At 35.3% G+C, this 21,335-nt stretch overlaps 1 protein-coding gene across 1 annotated transcript in view; it reads left to right on the forward strand.

Moving 5' to 3' along the window:
* The first annotated feature begins 8,512 nt into the window (after nt 1–8,512).
* The window catches only part of LOC142348410 (uncharacterized), a 73,973-nt gene continuing 61,150 nt past the window's right edge, over nt 8,513–21,335 (forward strand). The window contains exon 1 of the mRNA XM_075399765.1: nt 8,513–8,690. Coding sequence (XP_075255880.1) covers nt 8,515–8,690 — 176 coding nt within the window. The 5' untranslated portion in view covers nt 8,513–8,514. The remainder of the gene's footprint in view (nt 8,691–21,335) is intronic.

The following is a 21,335-nucleotide window of genomic DNA, read 5'->3' on the forward strand; positions in this document are numbered from 1 at the left end:
CGGAGAGAATAAGAGAGTGGAAGAGAGAGAGAGAGACAAAGAAACAAATAAACGAATAAGAAAGAGTCAGAGAAAGAGAAAGCGAAAGAGAGAGAGACAGAAAGAGAGAGAGAGAGAGAGAGAGTGTGTGTGTGTGTGTGTGTGTGTGAGAGAGAGAGAGAGACAAAGAGCTAGGAACTTTTGAATCAAAATCGCCCTAATCATATCAGACAATCAAAAAGACAAAAATGTATTTTCTCAATTGATTTATTATAGTTAGCCAAATTAGTTATCGTTGTATTTTTAATTGCTCTTGAAGGTAGTTCATAGCAATTATTGTAAATGTGTGTGTCTTTTTTTATGCAAAATTTTTGCTTGACAATTTTGACTTTTCGAGTGACTCTCAATCACAATTTCAAGCAGCTGAACTCAATTGGCGGCAATTTAATACTAAAAGTCAATTGAAAAGTGCGCAGAAACTGGTGTCACTTTTTACTTTAAATCTTAATAGTGGTATATGTTAACCTCTAATGTGGTTATTTGAAGCCCACTATAGAACTTTTAGTCCCATTTAGCCCCCCCCCCAACTGAAGCAGTCTAAGATTTATTTTTCTGTACGACTGTTTATTTGAAATACGAATTTTCCTATCTGATATCAATCTTGTTTTCAAAATATTAAATGCTCTCAAACGAAGTTTATAGCAATTATATTGGTCCTATCTGTCTTTTTTATGCAATTTTTCGCTTGACCGATTTTTCGTCTGACGCATTTGACTTTTCGTCCTCAAAAACTGGATAAACAGGTAGCGCCCAGCGGGCAATAAGTGCTCTTAGAGCCTTTCAGCTCTGTTTCAGCTCATACTGTTTTGGAGACTTATACTTATGGTGTGAAGAGCGGTTCTTAGAGGTTGAAGACACCCCCACCCACTGTTGACCCATCCCCACTCCCCCCCCCCACTTTTGACCCCCCCCCCCCACCCGTGGCTATGTTCGATCAACCAATCGCTAAAAACACGCAATTTTATACTAATTTTCACAATTTATTTTCAAGTTTTTTGAAAATATTTGTCTTTTTTCTTTTTTTGGGTTTTTCCAGCCTGAAGAATGAAGTTATCTTCTCTAGGGTCTGATTATAGGCTAATGCAGTGCTTCTAGATGTATTGGAATGTTTTTCAAGATTCGAATATCAGCAATTTTTAAAAATTTTTGCAATTTCAAGTTTTTTGAATCTTTTTGAATTTTTTATCATTTTTTCCGGCATCAGGGTACTAGGGACCTGCTCCAAGGTTTGATGATAAGCTGTTGCATAGTTTCTAGGGTTAATGAAAGTTTATCAATAATTTAATGACTCCAGTTTTAGCAATTTTTTGATAAAATTTAATTTCAAATTTACTGAAACTTATTATAATGTTCAAAGTTTATGGATCTTTATGAGCCAGTGAAAATATTTAAAGCTTGAAATTGGGATACTGGATAGCCTCTAGATACAATGAAAATTTTTGAAGAGTTTAAAAGTCGTGAATTTTAGCTAGGTTTTGTTTAAAAGTGCGATTGCTTTCAAAATTTTTGAATATTTTTTGGTCATTTTCTTGAGTTTAACAATCATTACTGGCAAACGAAGCTTTTCAAGTCTTGCAGATGAGTTACTTGACTTAACTCCAGAGACAAAAAATAGTTTTGAAACTTTTCACTGCGAAATCTGGAAGCTTTCCTTTTAAATTTTGCAATATTTTGCAAATTTTTAAAATATCAGTTTTTTTTTTGCTTTACTACCAAAGCTAGAAAACTAAAAGTTCCAGCGTCGAATCAAGCTAAAGCTAGCCTCCGTAAACCGTGGCTAGCTACTGGCGGCGGAGCCAACTGCACGCCGGTCGTTTGAGAGCAATTCGCCCGACGTTAGTCGGTTATGTTTTTAATAGCCGCGATGCGATACTGGCTAAAATTGGGGACATTGTAATTTTTTAATTCGTCGTATCCCTCAATAATACTTGTGAACTGATTCATGGAACTGATTTTTTTTTTCAATTTCAGTGATTTCTACTGCTTTCCAGATAGAATTTGTGTGCGTGATGTCATTTGTTCTGCTTTTAGGTAAATTGCATGACTTAGTTCACTAAAAAAAAATGACTTCTGATCTCGCATAAGGAAATTTTATGAATATTCACCAGTTAAATACACTAGTCAATAGTGTGCAACTAAGTAGTGCCAAACGTATTTGCTCTAATTCTTGAACAGTGGAAGCGTGAGTTCTTGACTTCAAATATTAATTTTTATTAAACTCCTTTAGGGTTTTTCATATTAGAGCGTATGTGTCTCAAAAAATGAAAGTCCTATTCTAAACAAAAAATCTAGTGATCTTTTAAAGGACTAGTGTGCAAACTGTCTATCCAGGTACTCTAGTTTCAATTCATGTGAGGCCGCATGCAACTTTGGCGGCTTCTTTTCCGGCAATCTGCCGGCTATGTTTCTGTATTTAATTTTATGCAATCCATTTCGAAATCAAATCTGGATGCCACTTTCAGAAAAACCAAAAGCGCTTTTCAGTGAGGGCACATTTTCCACAATTAACTTTTCGCACAAATGGCCTATTAAACAATGCCACTAAACGGAAAATAAAATGAATAAAACTTAATTTTGTAGAACCTGTGATTTTGTCATTACAATATGAATTAATAATTGTTCCGCCGTCTTTTCCAATGGAACAAATATGCTAGTTTATTCTTCTAGGCAATCAAAATTTCTAGGCAGCCAAATTTTCACTTTTTGTGAACGCTTTTTGAGAGATTAAAAACATCATTTTATACAGTCTTTAGAAGCTAGTTTTGATTTTCTTTGGACAACTAAAATTTTATTGCAGATTGAAAAAAGAAATTGTTAAAAACCGAAAAAAAAATAGAAAACGGAAGAAAAAGGAAGATTTTGGAATGCTTGGTGTTGGGCTGAGAAAGACATTGAATGTTATTTAGAGTTTAGCTGCTACAAAAACTGTCACTGAATTGCGTACCCATATATATATGATTATACAAATTTGTTTGAAGTGAAAACACGCAGTTAATTTTCTTTTAAAAAAGCAAGTATCAAAAAGACAAAAAACTAAAGCAAAACAACAGTTTTTTGCTTTCTGCGGGGTCGCTCTCTCTCTCTCTCTATTTCTCTCCTTTTCTCAATTTTAGAAAATGTGGTTTTATAATTCATTGCATTTTTATTTAAATTAGGAAAAACTTTATACAATATGAAAATCGATAAGTTAAACGGACGCCAATTTTTTTTTAAAAAAAAGAGAGAAAAAAGAACACTTACTTTGCTCTCCTTTGAAATCTTAAATGAAGTTTCCGAACTATTTTTCGTTTCATGTTTAGTTTTTCTTTTTAATTACCGGAATCGGTATCCAAACGAACAAAATTTAGAGTCTTTATTTTGCAAAGAAAGAAAAAAAAACAAATATGAAGATCTCTACTCCATATTTGGACGATTACTGTTAGATAGATTATTTCATTCTTTTCGTAAATAAATTAGGTTTTATGAAATAGAGCACGTAATCTAACCTCAAATCCAGTTCAGTTCTCATTGATCATTTAAAATTTATTTATTTGAGGTTTTTTAATTGACAGAAAATGGGATTTTCGAGATGAAGAAAAAAGAAAACACAATTTGGTAAGAAAATACGAATATTTTTTTTCAATTCTATATTCTGTTCAGCGTTACCGACGCATCGGAAGACTTTGTCATATAAATTCTCTGTTGCCATCCTGTTCTTCACTAAATACAGTTAAGATAGAAGAAAATATAAAGTTGATAGATAATCACAATTTTATTTTTGCTTAAAATAAAGAGGAACCCAAATGAAGAAAAACGTTTGGAAAAAAATTCTTGATTTTTTTGCCAAATTTTGCACAAAATTGTTCTATTCATTCAGAACTTTGCTAAATTGTTATAATTTATAATCTTTTCTTTTGATTGTATTAATGATATAAAGCAACAGAATTTGTTCTTTAATTGACATTCAAAAAGAAAAACAAAAACATTCAACAGGAATGGTAAATAGATGAGGAGAGATAAGCAATTTTTTTCTTTTTCAACCTGCCTTCGTCAGTTTGAATTTGACCTGGATGATTGTGATGTTCAAAGATCCTCCTCTTAAGAAGCAGTTGAATTGGACCAAATTCTGCAGAGGAACGTTAAATATTCCTAAAGGTAGAGATTTTTATTGAGTGAGTGAAGAAAGTTTTTCAAAACTTCTGCATTTGTTGCAAAATACCGGCAAAACAAGTCACCTTGTTAGTTTGGTTTTTTAATAAATAATATTAAAGAAACTGGTTACAATCAATGAATATTTGACAAGAAGAAGATTTAAAAAATCAGTCCGTTGAGCATAAAACTACGAAGAAAACTATTTTTTTGTCAACAATGCAATTCTCATCTCAACGAGTTTGATTTGAAAACAATTTATATCCAATTCACGCAGTTTTTCTGAATCCTCAATTTACGCATTTTTTCCATGATTTCATAATAATAGATAATTCTTTACTACCACTTTCCTGATATAGGACAATTTAATTGAAGATAACCTCAAACAGAGTGCTTATTAAAAAAGATATAACCATATCTATTATCTATTATAACCATGCTAGAATAGATGTTTGCTTCTTCTAGCACATAAACTGATCACTGCAAGCTCTTTTTGCCAACCACTGTCATTGTTTGTTTAAAATAAACTATCTGTGCATGATATCATGGAAATTCTTTTGTCTTAGAAGCTGCTTCATGTGGCAAAAAAAATGAAAATGCATGTGGTTTATTATCTGTTAGTTTTATAAAACTGAGGGTTGTAACATTTTTTTAGTTTTTATTTAAGATTAATCCACCAAATCGGTTTCAATTTGAGCATTAGACATCTGTTAGTCAAAAGATTTTTTCCTCTAAGAACAAAGAAAATATTTTGGCAAACTTTAAATGTACAGTGGAACATTCGGTGCTACATAGTCTCGCCAACCGTCTTTTTTGGATTTCTGAGCAGTTTATTGGCCTTAGAATACAATAAATTGAAAATCTTTATTCGTCAAATAAACAAAATTTGTTGTTTTACAATCTTATTTTATGCCGGCAAAACAAGTCTTCTTTTTGTCCTATTTTTGCTAATTTTGCAAACGTCTGATAAAAATTTACTCATATAGCCTTGGACATAATTTTGGGAGTTTTTTATTTTATTCAACTGGATGCTAGTTGTGTTATTGGTTGCTCTCGAAGAGAACCAATTTTTGTAAACGTGTGCATCTTTGCTTGACCATTTTTTGAATTTTCGAGTGACTTTTACTCCCTCGACTCTAACATGATCTATAATTCTCTCTGATTCACAGTTTCAAGCAGCTGAACTCAATTCGCGCCAATTTAATACTGAAGGTCAATTGATAAGTTCGCCAAAATTGGTGCCTTTTTTATTTTTAAATCTTAATATTGGTATAAATTAACTTCTGATGAGGTTATTTGAAGCCCCCTTGTAATATTTTTGGACCCAATCAGGCTATACCCCCTGCTGAAGCAGACTACAACTTTTGACAAAACCGAAAAATGATTAACAAATTTTATTTGTTTTGGCTCAACAAATTGTAATATGAAACACCATGGAATCAACTCATGGCATCACAAAATAGTTTTTAGAAGTGGAAGTTTTAGAAAACGTTGCATATAAAGAGCTAAAATTAATTTTTGTTATGATATTGATGGGCAAAACTAAACTCAGTCCTCAAGTGTGTTGTCCGTTGGTGTAATTATTCAGCAGTAATTCGTCGCAACTGCCTCCACAGTGATCTCTGTGAAACTGAGTTTCCACTTAATCAGAGCTCAAGGTCGGTGGCTCCTTGCTATAATGTAAAACCAGGTAAAAATTTTAGCCAGAAAATTTGACAGCAGTCAAAAAATGTGGGCGTTGATATTCAAAATGTTACTGTTCTTCAGTTGAAAACAGATAACAAACTGACAAAGATTCTTTATCTAAATTTGTTTTTAAAAAATCAAATATCCGAAAAAGTTTTTTGCAATGTTGACTGTAACTTCAATAAAATTCTTCAAAAGCAAATTCATCAAATAGTCTAAACAGAAAATCGAATGTAAAGCGCGTAATAACTTATCAAAACATATTAAAAGATATTTTGAAAAATATTGGAAAATTCTTGACTCTAATAACCGATTGAAAATAATAGGAAAACGTTGAAAAATATTGGTTATGCAAGATTTTTTTTGAAAAAAGCATTATAAAATTAATTGTTTTAGGTCTATAGATATATCAAAAACAAAATGTGTTGTGTGGTCATCAAATGATAAACTTCTTTTTTTTACAACTTTCGAATAAATTTTGCTGTTATTAATGCAGATGTGTGCGCCATTCATTCAAAATTTTTGCTTTTGCTTGGCTGCCTTAAATTCGAAAGTAACTTTTACGTTCTTGGCTTCTTTAATTTTCAATGACCATAAATTAAAACTGAAAGTCAACCAAAAAAGCCTTCAGAGATGTTTAAATTTCTTTTTTCTTTTACCTGATTTTAGCTCATTTCATTCCATTTAAGTTCTAATCACGATATTTGAAACCCTTAAACACTTCACCCAAGCACGCCGAAGAAGGCACTCAAGAGCAGTTCGTCTGACATTAGCTGGTTATATTTATTAATGTGCATGAAAGAAAATGGAAAACAGGTCTTCAGTGATTTTAACTCCGATGTACTTCAAATGTTTTATTTTTGATGAACGTGTGACAAGGAAGAGTTTTTAAGGTTTGAGTGAAACCTGTAAAGATTAGTTATGCCTCATTCACCAGTATTTAGAGACTTCATCTATTAAAAAAAATTCCAATACTTTTTGAAAGTCACATTAGCTAAAATTAGCGACAAAGCAAACATTGCAGACAAAATGTGAATAAATCAAAGCCAAATTCGTTACGTCCTTGATGATAATTTTAGCGACAGTAGCAGGGCGTAAATCGGTAACCAATCCCTCGAATGGCGTCGCTAATTTTCGCACCAACTTGTATCATCTCAGTGGTTACTTTTTGGTCACTTATAATTCGATTTTTAAATTGTCAACTTTTAGTTATTAAGTAATCCGACTTAATAATTTCGTCGAGTAATAAGTTTCCGACTTAAAAATCCCTCAGTTAAAACAAAACTCTTTTTCAAAAGAATCAAAAAGCGTAAAAGCTGCCGAGGTTAAAAAGAGTGACGAGATCAAAGGATCAGAATAAATATACTTGTCGCCACTTTACGCACACTTAGAGTGAGACAACTACAGACGTATATACAAGCGTTTGAGCGTATCAGACTTCTTCGCACTCGCTTACGTTCCTGATCTTAATACATGTGTGTGGGAAGCAGCGATCATGCTGTGTATAGATACTCAGTGCCATGTTGTCTTATTTGTGTAATGTCTAACTGGAATTTACTGTAATGTCTACCGTAAATTGGTTGTTATTCAAAAAGTGTCTTTGAATGACCATTACCTGGCCAATATCTGAATAGGCAATTTTCAAATAATTTTCATTGTGTAAAAATGAGTGGCAATACTTCGTAGGCATCTTAAATAATTATTTGAGACCCAATCCAAGTGTTTAATTGTTCTTGTGAAAAATAACTTGGTTTTTCGCAAGGCTCCTGATAGTCTTACTCTACAATTATTATCAAAGGAAAGATTTCTTAAATTAATTATTTGCTCTCAAACGAAGTTTGTAGCAATTATAATAGTCCTGTTGCTCTTTATTAAGTGATTTTTCGCTTGACCGATTTTTTGTCTGACGTTTTTGACATTTCGTCCTTGAAAACGGGATAAACAGGTAGCGCACAGCGGGCAATAAGTGCTCCTAGAGCCTTTCGGCTCACTAATCTCCAAGTATGCGATTCAAAGTAGCTTTCTTTATAAACGTTCTTTTTCAAAATAATATCAGTATTCTTTACGCTAGCCCCAAAAAATCTCATCATGGAAACTAATTTTGGACATATCCAAACATGAAGAAAATAGGAACTAAATTAGCTTACTGTAACTTGTTTCAACACACGCTTATAGCCCTAATCTTAAAATATGGTCCTTGGAAATAATGACAAAATCGAGTAAATTTACTCGAAAAATTCTACATTTGCCACGTAATGAATAGGAAAATAGAGCGGATCGGATCGAGCCCGCTTTAAAAGTGAAATTATTAACGATACTGAGATTCTTTTGAGAACTTTTGAAGTTGATTTCAATAGTGCAATGTTTGCAGCTGTTTGTAAGTTTGTAATAAGGTCATAACGAGGGTTTAACGCAGTTGTGTTGCATATGACCTCTTAGCCCAGTTGACTTTGTGTTCTTCGATTTTCAGCCTAATTTATCAAAAAATGTGTTATAGTCAAACAAATAAGGGATTATTTTTCGTCTGCGCTCCGAATACTGGCGATTTCATAATTTTTTCAACCCATAGAAGCACGGATACGACTTGATAAGTGATGGTGACTGTTGTGTCTTTGGGGCACATGGCGTTAATGATTCGACAAATAAAACAAAATTTTTCAGATGATTTCGAGCAAAGTGAAAGAAATTGGATGTGGGAAAAAGATCAAAGGTCGCAACTCAACAATTGTGTGTCAGTACGCACCAGAAATAATGCGAGACAAAGAGGCCTTGCTCACCAATGACAATTTCAAGGCTTTGTGTGGGAAGAGGCCGGGTATCACAAGAGGCTGTTACAAGTATGAACAATATATTTTTATTAATTGCTCTTGAACGAAGTTATGGATCGGGAGGGCCGTGGTTGAATCCCGGCGGGGTCAAATGTTTTTCTACCCGCCTGTCGTTCTAGAGCAATTCTTCCGACATTAGTCGGTTTATGTTTCTTTTATGCAGCTTCAAACCTAAATTTGCGTATTGCAACTTTTAGATATGCAAATTTAGTTTTGAGGCTGCATGTCTTGACAATGTCTACAAAACTTTATTCAATATCTGACGCCGTCAGCTACCCAGCGGTCATTATTTAGGAGCTCTCTTTTTCCTAGCAATTCATTTATTTTGATGTTTTGAAGCGCTGTCTTTATACAACTCGAAGTGCTTAGGTTTGGATATCCGAGTGGTAAATGCTTCAGTCTAGAACGCCGGAGGTCTTCCAATCGTGACTCAGATGGAGCGCTTCCCAGGATGAAGTCCGCGACCCACGACAGGTCTTGGCCAGACCGACCACACTCAAAACAGGCATTGGCCAGACCGACAATACCCAAAGATAGCTATTGGCCAGACCGAGCAGACTTTGGCCACCATTGGCCAGACTGAACAGACTTTGGACACCATTGGCCAGACTGACCAGACATTGTCCAGACCATTGGGCAGACCGAACAGACTTTAGGCCAGACCGTTGTCCAGACCATCGGCCAGACCGTTGTCCAGACCAATGGCCAGACCGAACAGACCCTAGGCCAGACCATTGTACAGACCGTAGGCCAGACCATCCGCCAGACCGTTGTCAAGATTAATTGCCAGACCGAACAGACCTTAGGCCAGACCATTGTCCAGACCGTAGGCCAGACCATCCGCCAGACCGTTGTCCAGACCATTGGCCAGACTCATTTGAACGTGTTTAATAAAATAAAAATGTGTAACAAAAAAGTGTCCAATAAAATTTATAATTTATTCGTTTCATTTTTTGAATGACAATTGTATATGAGATTTTAAAAAGAAATTATTGAAAAAACAACACAAATGTCGATTTAAAGACAAATGCAAATTTCAAAAGAAGGTTAATGAAGTATTCTAATCATCTAGAAGTAGATGTCGTTTACCATTTATGGGCTGCTATTTTGAAAAACAGTCAATACAGCACGCATTTATACAATTTGGCTCTTATTTGGCTGGACCTCTAGGCCTTGAAATTAGGTATTGGCCAGACCGAACAGACCGAAATATGGGTATTGGCCAGACCGAACAGACAGAAATATGGGTATTGGCCAGACCGAACAGACCGAAATATGGGTATTGGCCAGACCGAACAAACCAAAATATGGGTATTGGCCCGATCGAACAGACCGAAATTTGGGTATTGGCCAGACCGAACAGGCCGAAATTTGGGTATTGGCCAGACCAAACAGACCGAAATATGGGTATTGGCCAGACCGAAATCTGGGTATTCGCCAGACTGAACAGACGGAAGGCCAGACGGAAGGCGCGACCCAAATTTTTTCCAGATCATTGTGGACGGTCGCACCGGACCCCCTGTCCGCGAACCAAGTCGGTCTGGCCAAAACCTTTCTTGGGTCGTAGACTTCATCCTGGGTTCTAATTTTGAATTTGAATTTGAATTGAAATTAACCAGCAAGAGTCAATCGAAAAAATAATCCGATAAAAATTGCCTGGAGGCATTACCAAAGAGAAGTAGCCCATCAAGCGGTAACCCAGGAAGACCGCATAAAGGAGAATTCAGCTCAATTAAACGAAAAATTTGATGCTAAAATTAGAAAAAAAAGTCTTTCAACTACGCGATTACGATAACGTACGTATTTGTAAAATGTTTAACAAAACTGTAGAACTCATTATCTCTAAACTCGATAAGGTTTGTCGGCAAAAGTCCGCTTGAGCAAAAAAAATTATATGCAACACTAATTCGCTGTTCAAGCGATTTTCTCATCTAATTTGAAGCGAATCGAAAATTCTGCAGAAGATGGATTTTAGAACTGCGAGTTAGCCTTCTGTTTTCCAGACACTGTAAATCGATTTGCTTGTTAACTGATCTGTTTGTTACTTTCTTAAAAATTTCCAGAAAAATTTCATTCAAGAAAAGCCCGTAAACTGTTAATTTTCCGTGATCCTGCATAAGAAGTGACAACGAAAATTGTTTTTCTCAGGAAAAATTAACTCTAATCGGTCTTCTTTGACAGAACAATAATTCATTCAAAATATTTTTAGATGTATTGCCGTATTCTATTAGACCGTATCCAATGCCAGACTTAGCGAATGCAGTATTCAAGTAAATAGGTTGATTTCGCGTGAGGAAATTTTTTCCTCGGTACACAACAGCGCCGAACTGTGGAAGTATACAGCAAACTTTATATACATACTGTCTAATTGTCAATTGTCTATCTAAAATGAGACCTAGGCACTTACATTGATCGATTTCTTCAATCAAAGTCTTATCGAGGAAAGGTGTAGGGCGACAGTTTTGTTTCCGAAACACGTCAGGTTACAGTTGTCGTAGTCACCGTCAATTTTTGTTGGCGCTAAAAAATTCAATGGGCCACTTATTATCATCCACAAAATTTTCGTTTTGTCCGTTGAGCTTGTAAACATTGTTGCATCATCAGCAAAAGGAACCAAATTTTTATTTGATCCGCGGGAATTAACCAGCAACAGTCAATGTGAGAAAAAATTAGATGAAAACTGCCTGTAGGGATTACAAAAGAGAAGTACGTCTCATCAAGCGGTAACCCAGGAAGAAAGCATCAAAAAAATTCAGCTAAATTAAGCAAAAATGTGTTGCTAGTTCACAAATATGTGGATGACGTACGCATCTGTAAAATGTTTAACAAAACTGTAAAACTGAAACTCAATATTTCTAAAATTGATTGGTTTTGTCGGCAAAATATGCTTGTGCAAGGAAAATTATAAGCAACACTAATTCGCTGATTAAGCAATTTTCTCCTCCAATTTGAAGCGAATGGAAAACTCGGCAGAAGCTTGGTTTTAGAACTGCGAATTAGTCTTTGTTTTCGAGACACTGTAAGTCGAGTTGCTTGTTAAATCATCTGTTTGTTACTTGCTTTAAAGTTTCCAGAAAAATTTCTTTCAAGCAAAGCTCATAAACGGTTAATATTCCGTGATTCCGCATCAGAAGTGACAGAAAATCTGTTCTCCTCAGGAGAAAAATAGCTCTAATCATTCTTCTTCACACATCAAAATCTCATTCAAAAGAATTGTAGATAAATTGCCGTATTCTAATAGACCGTACCCAGTACCAGATTTAGAGAATGCAGTATAGAAGGAAATGAGTTGATTTCACGAAAAGAATTTTTTTGCTCGGTACACAAAACCGCCAAACTGTAAAAAGTTAGAGCAAACTTTATATACATGCTGTCTAAATGTCAATTTTACATCGAAAATGAGACCTAGGTACTTACATTGGTCAGTTTCTTTAATCAAAGTGTTATCAAGAGATGTCTAGGGCGGCAGTTTTTATTTCCAAAATATATCAGGTTACAATCGTCGTAGTAACCGTCAATTTTTGTTGGCGCTAAACAATTCAGAGGGCCTCCTCATACCATAAACAAACATTTCCTTTTAGTCCACTGAGCTCGTAAACATTGTTGTATCGCCAGCGAAGAGATCAATTTAAATTGATCTGCGGAAATTAACCAGCAACAGCCACTCAAAAAATAAATCGGATGAAAACTGCCTGGAAGGAGAGAGAAGTAGGTCTCATCAAGCGGTAACCCAGGCGGAACGCATATAGGAGAATTCAGCTAAATTAAACAAAAAACGTGATGCTAGTTCTCAAAAAAGTCTTTCAATTTCGCGATTATTGATGACGTACCATTTGTAAAATTTTTAACAAAATTTAAAACTCAAACTCATTATCTCTAAACTTATTAGGTTTTTTGGCAAAAAACTGACTGAGCAAGGAAAACTATATGCAACTGTAATTCGCTGTTTAAGCAATTTTTTCATCCAATTTGAAGCAAATGGAAAAATCGGCAGAAACCTGATTTTAGAAATGCAAGTTAGCCTTCGGTTTTTCTAGTCACTGTATGTTGAGTTGCTTGTTAACTGATCTGTTTGTTACTTTCTTAAAAATTTCCAGAAAATTTTCATTCAAGAAAAGCCCGTAAACTGTTAATTTTCCGTGATCCTGCATAAGAAGTGACACCGAAAATTGTTTTTCTCAGGAAAAATTAACTCTAATCGGTCTTCTTTGACAGAACAAAATCTCATTCAAAATATTTTTAGATGTCTTGCCGTATTTTATTAGACCGTACCCAATATCAGATTTAACGAATGCAGTATAGAAAAAAAGGAATTGATTGGCGAGAGGAAATTTCTTCCTCGGTGCACAACACCGCCAAACTGTTGAAGTATAGAGCAAACTTTATATTCAAGCTGTCTAATTGTCAATTTTCCATCTAAAATGAGACCTAGGTACTTACGTTGGTCGATTTCTTCAAAAAAAGTCTTATCGAGGAAAGGTGTAGGGCAACAGTTTATATTTCTAATACACATCAGGTTACTTTTATCGTAGTCACCGTCAATTTTTGTTGGCGCTAACCAATTCAAAGGGCCTCTTATTACCATCAACAGAATTTTTGTATTGTCTGTTGAGCTCGTAAACATTGTTGTATCATCAGCAAAAAGAACAATTTCATTCGATCCGAGGAAATTAACCAGCAACAGCCACTAAAAAAATAATCGGATAAAAACCGCCTGGAAGGTTTACCAATGAGAAGTACGTCTCATCAAGCGGTAACCCAGGAGGACCGCATAAAGGAGAATTCAGCTAAATTAAACAAAAAACCGTGATGCTAGTTCACAAAAATGTCTTTCAATTTTGCGATTATTGAAGACGTACGCATTTGTAAAAAGTTTAACAAATTTTAAAACTCAAACTCCTTATCTCTAAATTTGATTTGGTTTTTTGACAAAAATCTGCACGGGCAACGAACAAGGGAAATTATGAGCAACTCCAATTCGCTGTTTAAGCAATTTTCTCATCCAATTTGAAGCAAAAGGAAAAATCCGCAGAAGTCTGATTTTAGAAATGCAAGTTAGGCATCTGTTTGCAAGTCACTGTAAGTTTAATTGCTTGTTAGCTGATATGTTTGTTACTTTCTTAAAAGTTTCCGAAAAAATTCTCTCAAGAAAAGCTCATAAATGGTTAATATTCCGTGATCCTGCATAAAAAGTGACACTGAAATCTGTTTTTCTCAGGAAGAAAATAACTCTAATCATTCTTCTTTGACATATCATTATCTCATTGAAAACATGTTTTAGATGTATTGCCGTATTCTAATAGACCGTATCCAATACTAGGTTTAGCGGTTGCAGTATAGAAGGAATTGAGTTTATTTTGCGAGAAAAAATTTCTTCCACGGTACACAACACCGCCAAACTTTGGAAGTTTAGAGCAAACTTTATATACATGCTGTCTAATTGTCAAATTTCTATCTAAACTGAGACCTAGGTTTTTACATTGGTCGACATTTTAATCAATGTGTTATCGAGGAAAAGCTTAGGCGACAGTTTTTATTTCCAAAACACATCAGGTTATGTTTGTCGTAGTCATCCCAAATTCATTGACGCTAAACCATTCAAAGGTTCTCTTAAAATCCTTAACAAAATTGTTCTTTTTGTCCGTTGAGCTCGTAAAAATCGTTGTAACATCAGCAAAGAGAACATTTTCATTTGATCCATGGAAACTAACCAGCAACAGCCACTAAAAAAAATAATCGGAAAAAAACCGCCTGGAAGGATTACCACGGAGAAGTAGCTCTCATCAAGCGGTAACCCAGGAGGACAGCATAAATGAGAATTCAGCTAAATTAAACAAAAAAACTTGATGCTAGTTCACAAAAAGTCTTTCCAATTCGCGGTTATTGATGGCGTATGCATTTGAAAAATGTTTAACAAATTTTAAAACTCAAACTCATTATCTCTAAGCTTGATTTGGATTTTGACAAAAATCTGCTCAGGCAAGTAAAATTTTATGCAACGCTTATTCGCTGTTTAAGCAATTTTCTCATCCAGTTTGAAGCAAATGGAAAAATCGGCAGAAGCCTGATTTTAGAAATGCAAGTTAGCCATCTGTTTTCCAGTCACTGTAAGTTTAGTTGCTTGTTAGCTGATATGTTTGTTACTTTCTTAATAGTTTCCGGAAAAATTTCTCTCAAGAAAAGCTCATAAACGGTTAATATTCCGTGACCCTGCATAAGAAGTGACACCGAAATCTGTTTTTCTCTGGAAGAAAATAACTCTAAGCATTCTTCTTTGACATATCATTATCTCATGGAGAACATTTTATTAGATTTATTGCCGTATTCTAATAGACCGTATCCAGTACTAGATTTAGCGAATCCAGTATAGAAGGAATTGAGTTTAGTTTGCGAGAAAAAATTGCTTCCACGGTACACAACACCGCCAAACTGTGGAAGTTTAGAGCAAACTTTATTTACATGCTGTCTAATTGTCAAATTTCGATCTAAACTGAGACCTAGGTTTTTACATTGGTCGACATTTTATTCGAGGTGTTATCGAGGAAAGGTTTAAGGCGACAGTTTTTATTTCCATAACACATCAGTTTATGTTTGTCGTGGTCATCCCCAATTCATTGACGCTAAATCATTCAAAGGTTCTCTTGATATCTTTAACAAAATTGTCCTTTTTGTCCGTTGAGCTCGTAAATATCGTTGTAACATCAGCAAAGAGAACAGTTCCATTTGATCCGTGGAAAGTAACCAGCAACAGTCAATCGAAAAGTTAATCGGATAACTGCCTGGAGCTATTACCAAAGAAAAGTACTTCTCATCAAGCGGTAACCCAGGAAGACCGCATAAAAGAGAATTCAGCCAAATTTAACAAAAAAATTCACTCAATTTCTCTAAAACTGTATAGGTTTGTCGGCAAAACATGCTTGAGCAAGGAAAATTATGAGCAACCCTAATTCGCTGATTAAGCAATTTTCTCATCCAATTTGAAGCAAATGGAAAGCTCGACAGAAGCTTGATTTTAGAAGTGCGAGTTATCCTTCTGTTTTCCAGACACAGTAAGTCTAAATGCTTGTTAAGTAATCTTTTTGTTATTTGCTTAAAAATTTGCAGAGAAGTTTCTTTCAAAAAAAGCTCAAAAACGGTTTATATTTCGTGTTCCCGCATAAGATGTGACACCGAAATCTGTTACAGCGAATGCAGTAAAAAAGGAACTGAGATGATTTTGCGAGAAGAAATTTTTTGTTCAGAAAACAACACCGCCAAAGCGTAAAAGTTTAGAGCAAACTTTTTATAACTCCTGTTTAAATGTCAAATTTCTATCTAAACTGAGACCTAGGTTTTTTTATTGGTCGAATTCTTTAATCAAAGTGTTATCGATGACAAGTTTAGGGCGACAATTGTTATTTCCAAAACACATCAGGTTACATTTGTCGTACTCACCCCCAATTCATTGGAGCTAAACCATTCAAAGGGTCTCTTAATACCATCAACAAAATTGTCCTTTTTGTCCGTTGAGCTTGTAAACTTTGTTGTATCATCAGCAAAGAGAACAATTTCATTTGATCCGCGGGAATTTTCAAGATGATTAATATAAATCAAGAACAGTAGCGGGCCCAAGACTGAGCCGTGTGGGACACCACATTTAATTTTTGTTTGACTTTGAACGATCAAAATTAGTCAGTGTGTATTGCTGCCTGTCATTTAATTAATCTCTCAAAAAATCTAGGAAAACAACTCGGAAACCGTACCACTTCAATTTTAGAGTCCAAAGGTCATGATCAACAGTATCGAACGCTTTTTCAATGTAAATAACACATGAGAATCCTACTTCCTCTTTGCTGTCACACACTCTGCACATAAATTCACTGATATGTATTAGGGCCTCCATGCAAGATTGCCTTGGCTGAAAATCGCAATGCTGAGTCGACAACAACTTATGTGTCTGTATAAAAGAAAAGATTCGAAAAAATTTTATTTTTTCAAAGACCTTAGGAAAAGAACTTAGCAAATTTACGGGTCTGAAAGAATTGGGCTCAAAATTTTTATGAAGTGGTTTTACATTCGCATTTTTCCATGTTTGTGTAGAAAAGCCCACTGAGAAGCAGGAGATATAAATGCTGCCAAGGAAGTCTGAAAAAACTGATATAGAAAATTTTAGAACCTCATAACATATGTCATCATGACCAAAACTGTTTTTATTCTTTAAATATTTTATTGCCTTGCATACGTCGTTTGCAGTAATAGTTCGAACAAAAAAGAGTTTTGATGTCTTAATTTGCAGGGCTTTTTCAGAGCAGTTGATCCAAATGCTTCAAATAACTTTTTCCCAATGGAACACAAAAATCGCTAATATTTGTTGAATCAATATCTAGGCTTTTCTCAGTGTTTTATTGAGAAAACTGTTGTAAGCATCAAAAAGATTTTTGTTCTTATTCTTGTTCCTATTAAATATTCCATCATAAAGGTAATACGAGAGACATTTCTTGCAGCTACTGAATGGTCGAATTGATTTCATAAGATGGACTTGAAGGCACATGTGGTTTGGCAGCTGGCGTGTTCATCTGTCTTTGCGGCATTTCCCTAGAAAACTTGAATATTGGCTTGTTTTTGTGATAATCACTTCGTTATTAACAATTTTTGCCTTGATATAGTCGTCGATATCAAGTTTGAGTTAATTGACATAGGTCTTACCTTTTCTCCGATTTGCACAGAATTTTAGGCTGACTATTATTGTTCAGTTTTTAAACCATTTTCAAAAGCGTAGTCCAGAAGTTCTTTGTCCCTTTTAATTAACCTCTCATCCATAAAAACCGATTTGTTATTAAGTGGATTTTTGTATTCAGCAAGCAATTTTTTTCGACCCCAAATGCGACTTTTTTTGGTTAAAATTTATGAACTTAGCTATTATTGCTGGTGGATCCCTCGGATCAACAATTTTTCCCAGTTCATGACAAGCTACCAGATCAGCCTCTCAGTAGTCCACATGAAAATCCGTTTATGAAGTTGACCATATCAGTAGTAACATTGGCATTTGAGACAAATGGTCAATTTCAGAAAATAATAGTGTCTTGAGAAGAATATCTTTCGACTTCGTTTATTGTAGACCGCAAGTAGTGCATTTCATTTTGTAAATTAGTTATTTGATTCTCTTTATATTTTAAATTGTTGCACATTTGGTTAAGGAAAGGTTTTAATTCAGGCTGAACATGCAATTGATCAAGTTGTTTACACAATCCATCTGCAGTGTTAACCGAATTGTCCATTTTAAATAAAGCAAAGCGAAAAGAGCAAGCGAGAAGCGACTGTTCGTGAGCTGCACATTTGTCTTCTGATGACATTGGATTTTAAAAAAGCTCGGTTTCTAATGTATAATAAAGGCGACTCAGGGTGAAAAGGTAAAACGATCTAACCAGATAACAAACTCTTTGAACTCACTCCCCCTACCCGTACCCTCCTGCTCCTGCATCCAGCCCCACACACCTGTCCCGTATCCCCCCATCTACCTGAGTACTCTCTTTGTATGCTGCCTCCAACATCAGATCCCTCCTGAAAAAATCCTGATCATCAGCTCCCTCCTGATCATCAGCTCCCGAAAAAAGCTTCCACGCCGCCAGCCAACCCCTACAGCCTTAATTCGCACCTACCCCCATCCTCCATTAACTATTCCAACCTCCCGTATGTTTTGTTATAAGATCAGTTTAAACATTAATGATGTTTGAGCCCAAATTTGAGTGGTGGTTTCAATCGTGCCGCACCAGAACAATGAGCAAAAAAGTAAATTTGGAGCGTAAAAACTTTACCCATTTAAATGTTTACCTTTGTTTTTGAGAATGAGCGATAAACCGCGTTTGAACAAGAGTTTTTTTCTTGATTTTGTTTTTTTTCTGCGTTTTCAGCATTTAAACTAGTCTTATTTCTTACTCTTTTTATTGGATTTCTCTTAATTGTTTTTAATGCACATTTTGGTCCTTTGGAAAACAGTATGGCCGATTCCCTACTTGCACTGCTGTTTTCTAATAAATTTACTTTTCGTTCGCGTTTTTGCTTAGCATCAGTTGCTGGTTTTGATTTAGCTTTCTTACTTTATCGACTATAGAATAGAGGTTTACTATCAATATCGAATTAGCCAACTAAAAAAATTGATACAACACGAGAGACAGCTTATAATGCGATAAACATTAAAGTTCACGATAGCGAAAGTCAGTGGAGAATTTCGAATAGCAGTTCTAACGTATTACACAGCCGCAAAGCGAGATTTCTGTTTCGCCCGCCCCTTAGTGAGCATCATTTTTTATGACCCCCAGGCGCACGTGCTTTTTTTACATAGTAACGTGCTATGTGACAGCGTATCAATTGTAACTGGGGGTCATGAAAACAACTGGGGGGAGAGAAACAGAATAGTTACAAAAATTGAGTTGTATTGGGTTGCTGCCTTTTTTAGGATCTGTTCATACATTTTCACAGTTTTTTGAAGTCTTACTGAATTGAAGATTTTGGTCCCTCCAAAACAGGAAATGGATTGAGTGTATTTTGGCGAGAAGTTTTTGGCTCTAATCTTGAAGCTGAGTGAGAAAACGGTGTTTGGAAAAAAAGTTGCTTTCTTGCTGGTGGTTTTTTGTTCAAATGACTTAATTTGACATTAATTTCCACTGTGTTTCAACTTTTTATGATATTTTTGTCTAAATGGTTCTTCTAATACATTCGTGCTCCAGTTTAGGTCTAATTTGCTGTTTAGTCAGTAAAAATTATGTCAATTGTTTCAGGATTCGTCCTGCTATCTTTTCCTTTTCGCCGTCAAGATTTTCGTAACGACCATATGACGTCACAAACACTTCAATTGTTCTTTTCGTTGATTTACTCATGCAAATTTTATTTGCTTCACGTGCGTGACGTCCTTTTTCACTCTTAGTGGAGCGACATTTTTGTTCAATCGCGTGTATAAGTTTTTAGTCACACATGATTAACCTCACTCTCAAATGGACTTTTCTTTATTTTAATTCAAAGAGATAAACTCAAGTAAGTGTCTGTCATTCGACCTGAAAGTTATTTGAGAGCAGCTAATATAAGCAGCAATAAGTTGAACAGATTCTGCATCAAAGTATAAAATCCCAGTATTTAATTAAAAGAAGTTATTTTTTTGGTCTGTTTCTTTTACTATCTTTTTGAGACTCCAGACCTAGAAAGCTCTCGCAACTACTCTCTGGCAACTTGCCAGCTATGTTAATTTAGAGGTTGAGTTCTGAGTTGGGTAATATAAACAGAGCTATAACAAAATTTGATAACTCCTCGACACTTTGTCGAAAATCAGCCAACTTGTAATTTTTTCTCTCTCTATTTTGATCCCTATCAACACCAAGGGCTAAATACCAGCTATTGTTCGGCTCTCTGTCGGCTATGTTCTTAATTCTTTGGAAATTATCTTTTATGAAATCAGTGTACTTAATTTTAATCAGAAAAACTGTTTAATTGCGACACAACAAATAAGTTTGCAAAGGGACTCCGGACAAAATTTTTCTACAAACACATCAAATGCTTGAAGGGAGTGGGGTACGAATTAAGCTTAGAACAGCCGTATGTATACAGGTAATGAATACAGTCACCAACGCCCATCTTCTCAGGCATAATAAATTCCTTCTTATTGGCATAAATTCAGTATAAAATTTTGTTCTTAGAGCTCCAAAAACTCAGGGCTGTCAATTTGTGGACGACCCTCAGAACCCCCCACCCATTAACGGGGGAGGGGAGAGTGATGGCAGGGACAATGGCGGGGGTAGCAAAAGTGGGGGTAACCTTCTAGGCACAACTGTTAATCCTTTCCCAAGAGAACAAAATCCGCCGTATACACGTCATCATGCGAATCACAATGATCAAAACATTGCAAGTCACGTCAGATATAGTTATTCACTAATGATTAGTGCTAATTGCCTTTCGATTGCTGTGTTTCACCTGGTGTAAATGCAAATTGAACAGTTTGCTTTCCTCTCAAAAAAACAAATTGGCTTAGCGTGTGTGAATACTTAAATATGATTTGCATTAGCAATGGGCTATATATAGGTGGTAGTTGGCATTGCAATATTATATACATTTATGAGGGTATAAACATATTAAATACAGATGATGATATCCGTCTTGGGCGTGGGGGTGAGGGGTGATCAAGGTTTTTGAGCATAAAGGGCATAATCTGGTAAAACACTAGTTTAAAACTTGTTATAAGTTATAAACCAAGAATCATTGGCCCAATCGTTATTCAATCAATTTAAAATTAGAACTTTAACGTCTTTTTGTTATTAAAGGTAACCATTCCCAGTTAGGCATTGGCCGCAATTTGTTACCCCTGTCGCTATATTCGTGTCGTTTCCAACTATATGCAGCACAAATATTTCTTTAAAAAAAGATAGTCTTTCAGAAATTGCAAAGTTTGGAATAGGAATATTCTCCAGGAATAGGATAAACTGGTGAAAACCCGAGCATCATAAGTCGCAGTCCAATTATTGTGGAGCTATGTTGTTCTATCAGGTGCACAGCGGGAAATCAACCGTCGCAAACACTCACCTATAGTGCAGAAAATGATTGCAAAATTGGTTGTAGCTCATATAGTCCTTCTGGTCCTTTAGTTTTCGCTAGCTATTTCTGACCCACAAACTTCTGCAATTTTCTCTG

Source organism: Convolutriloba macropyga, chromosome 10, assembly GCF_964194025.1.
Source record: "Convolutriloba macropyga chromosome 10, txConMacr16.3, whole genome shotgun sequence".
Taxonomy (NCBI): Eukaryota; Metazoa; Xenacoelomorpha; order Acoela; family Convolutidae; genus Convolutriloba; species Convolutriloba macropyga.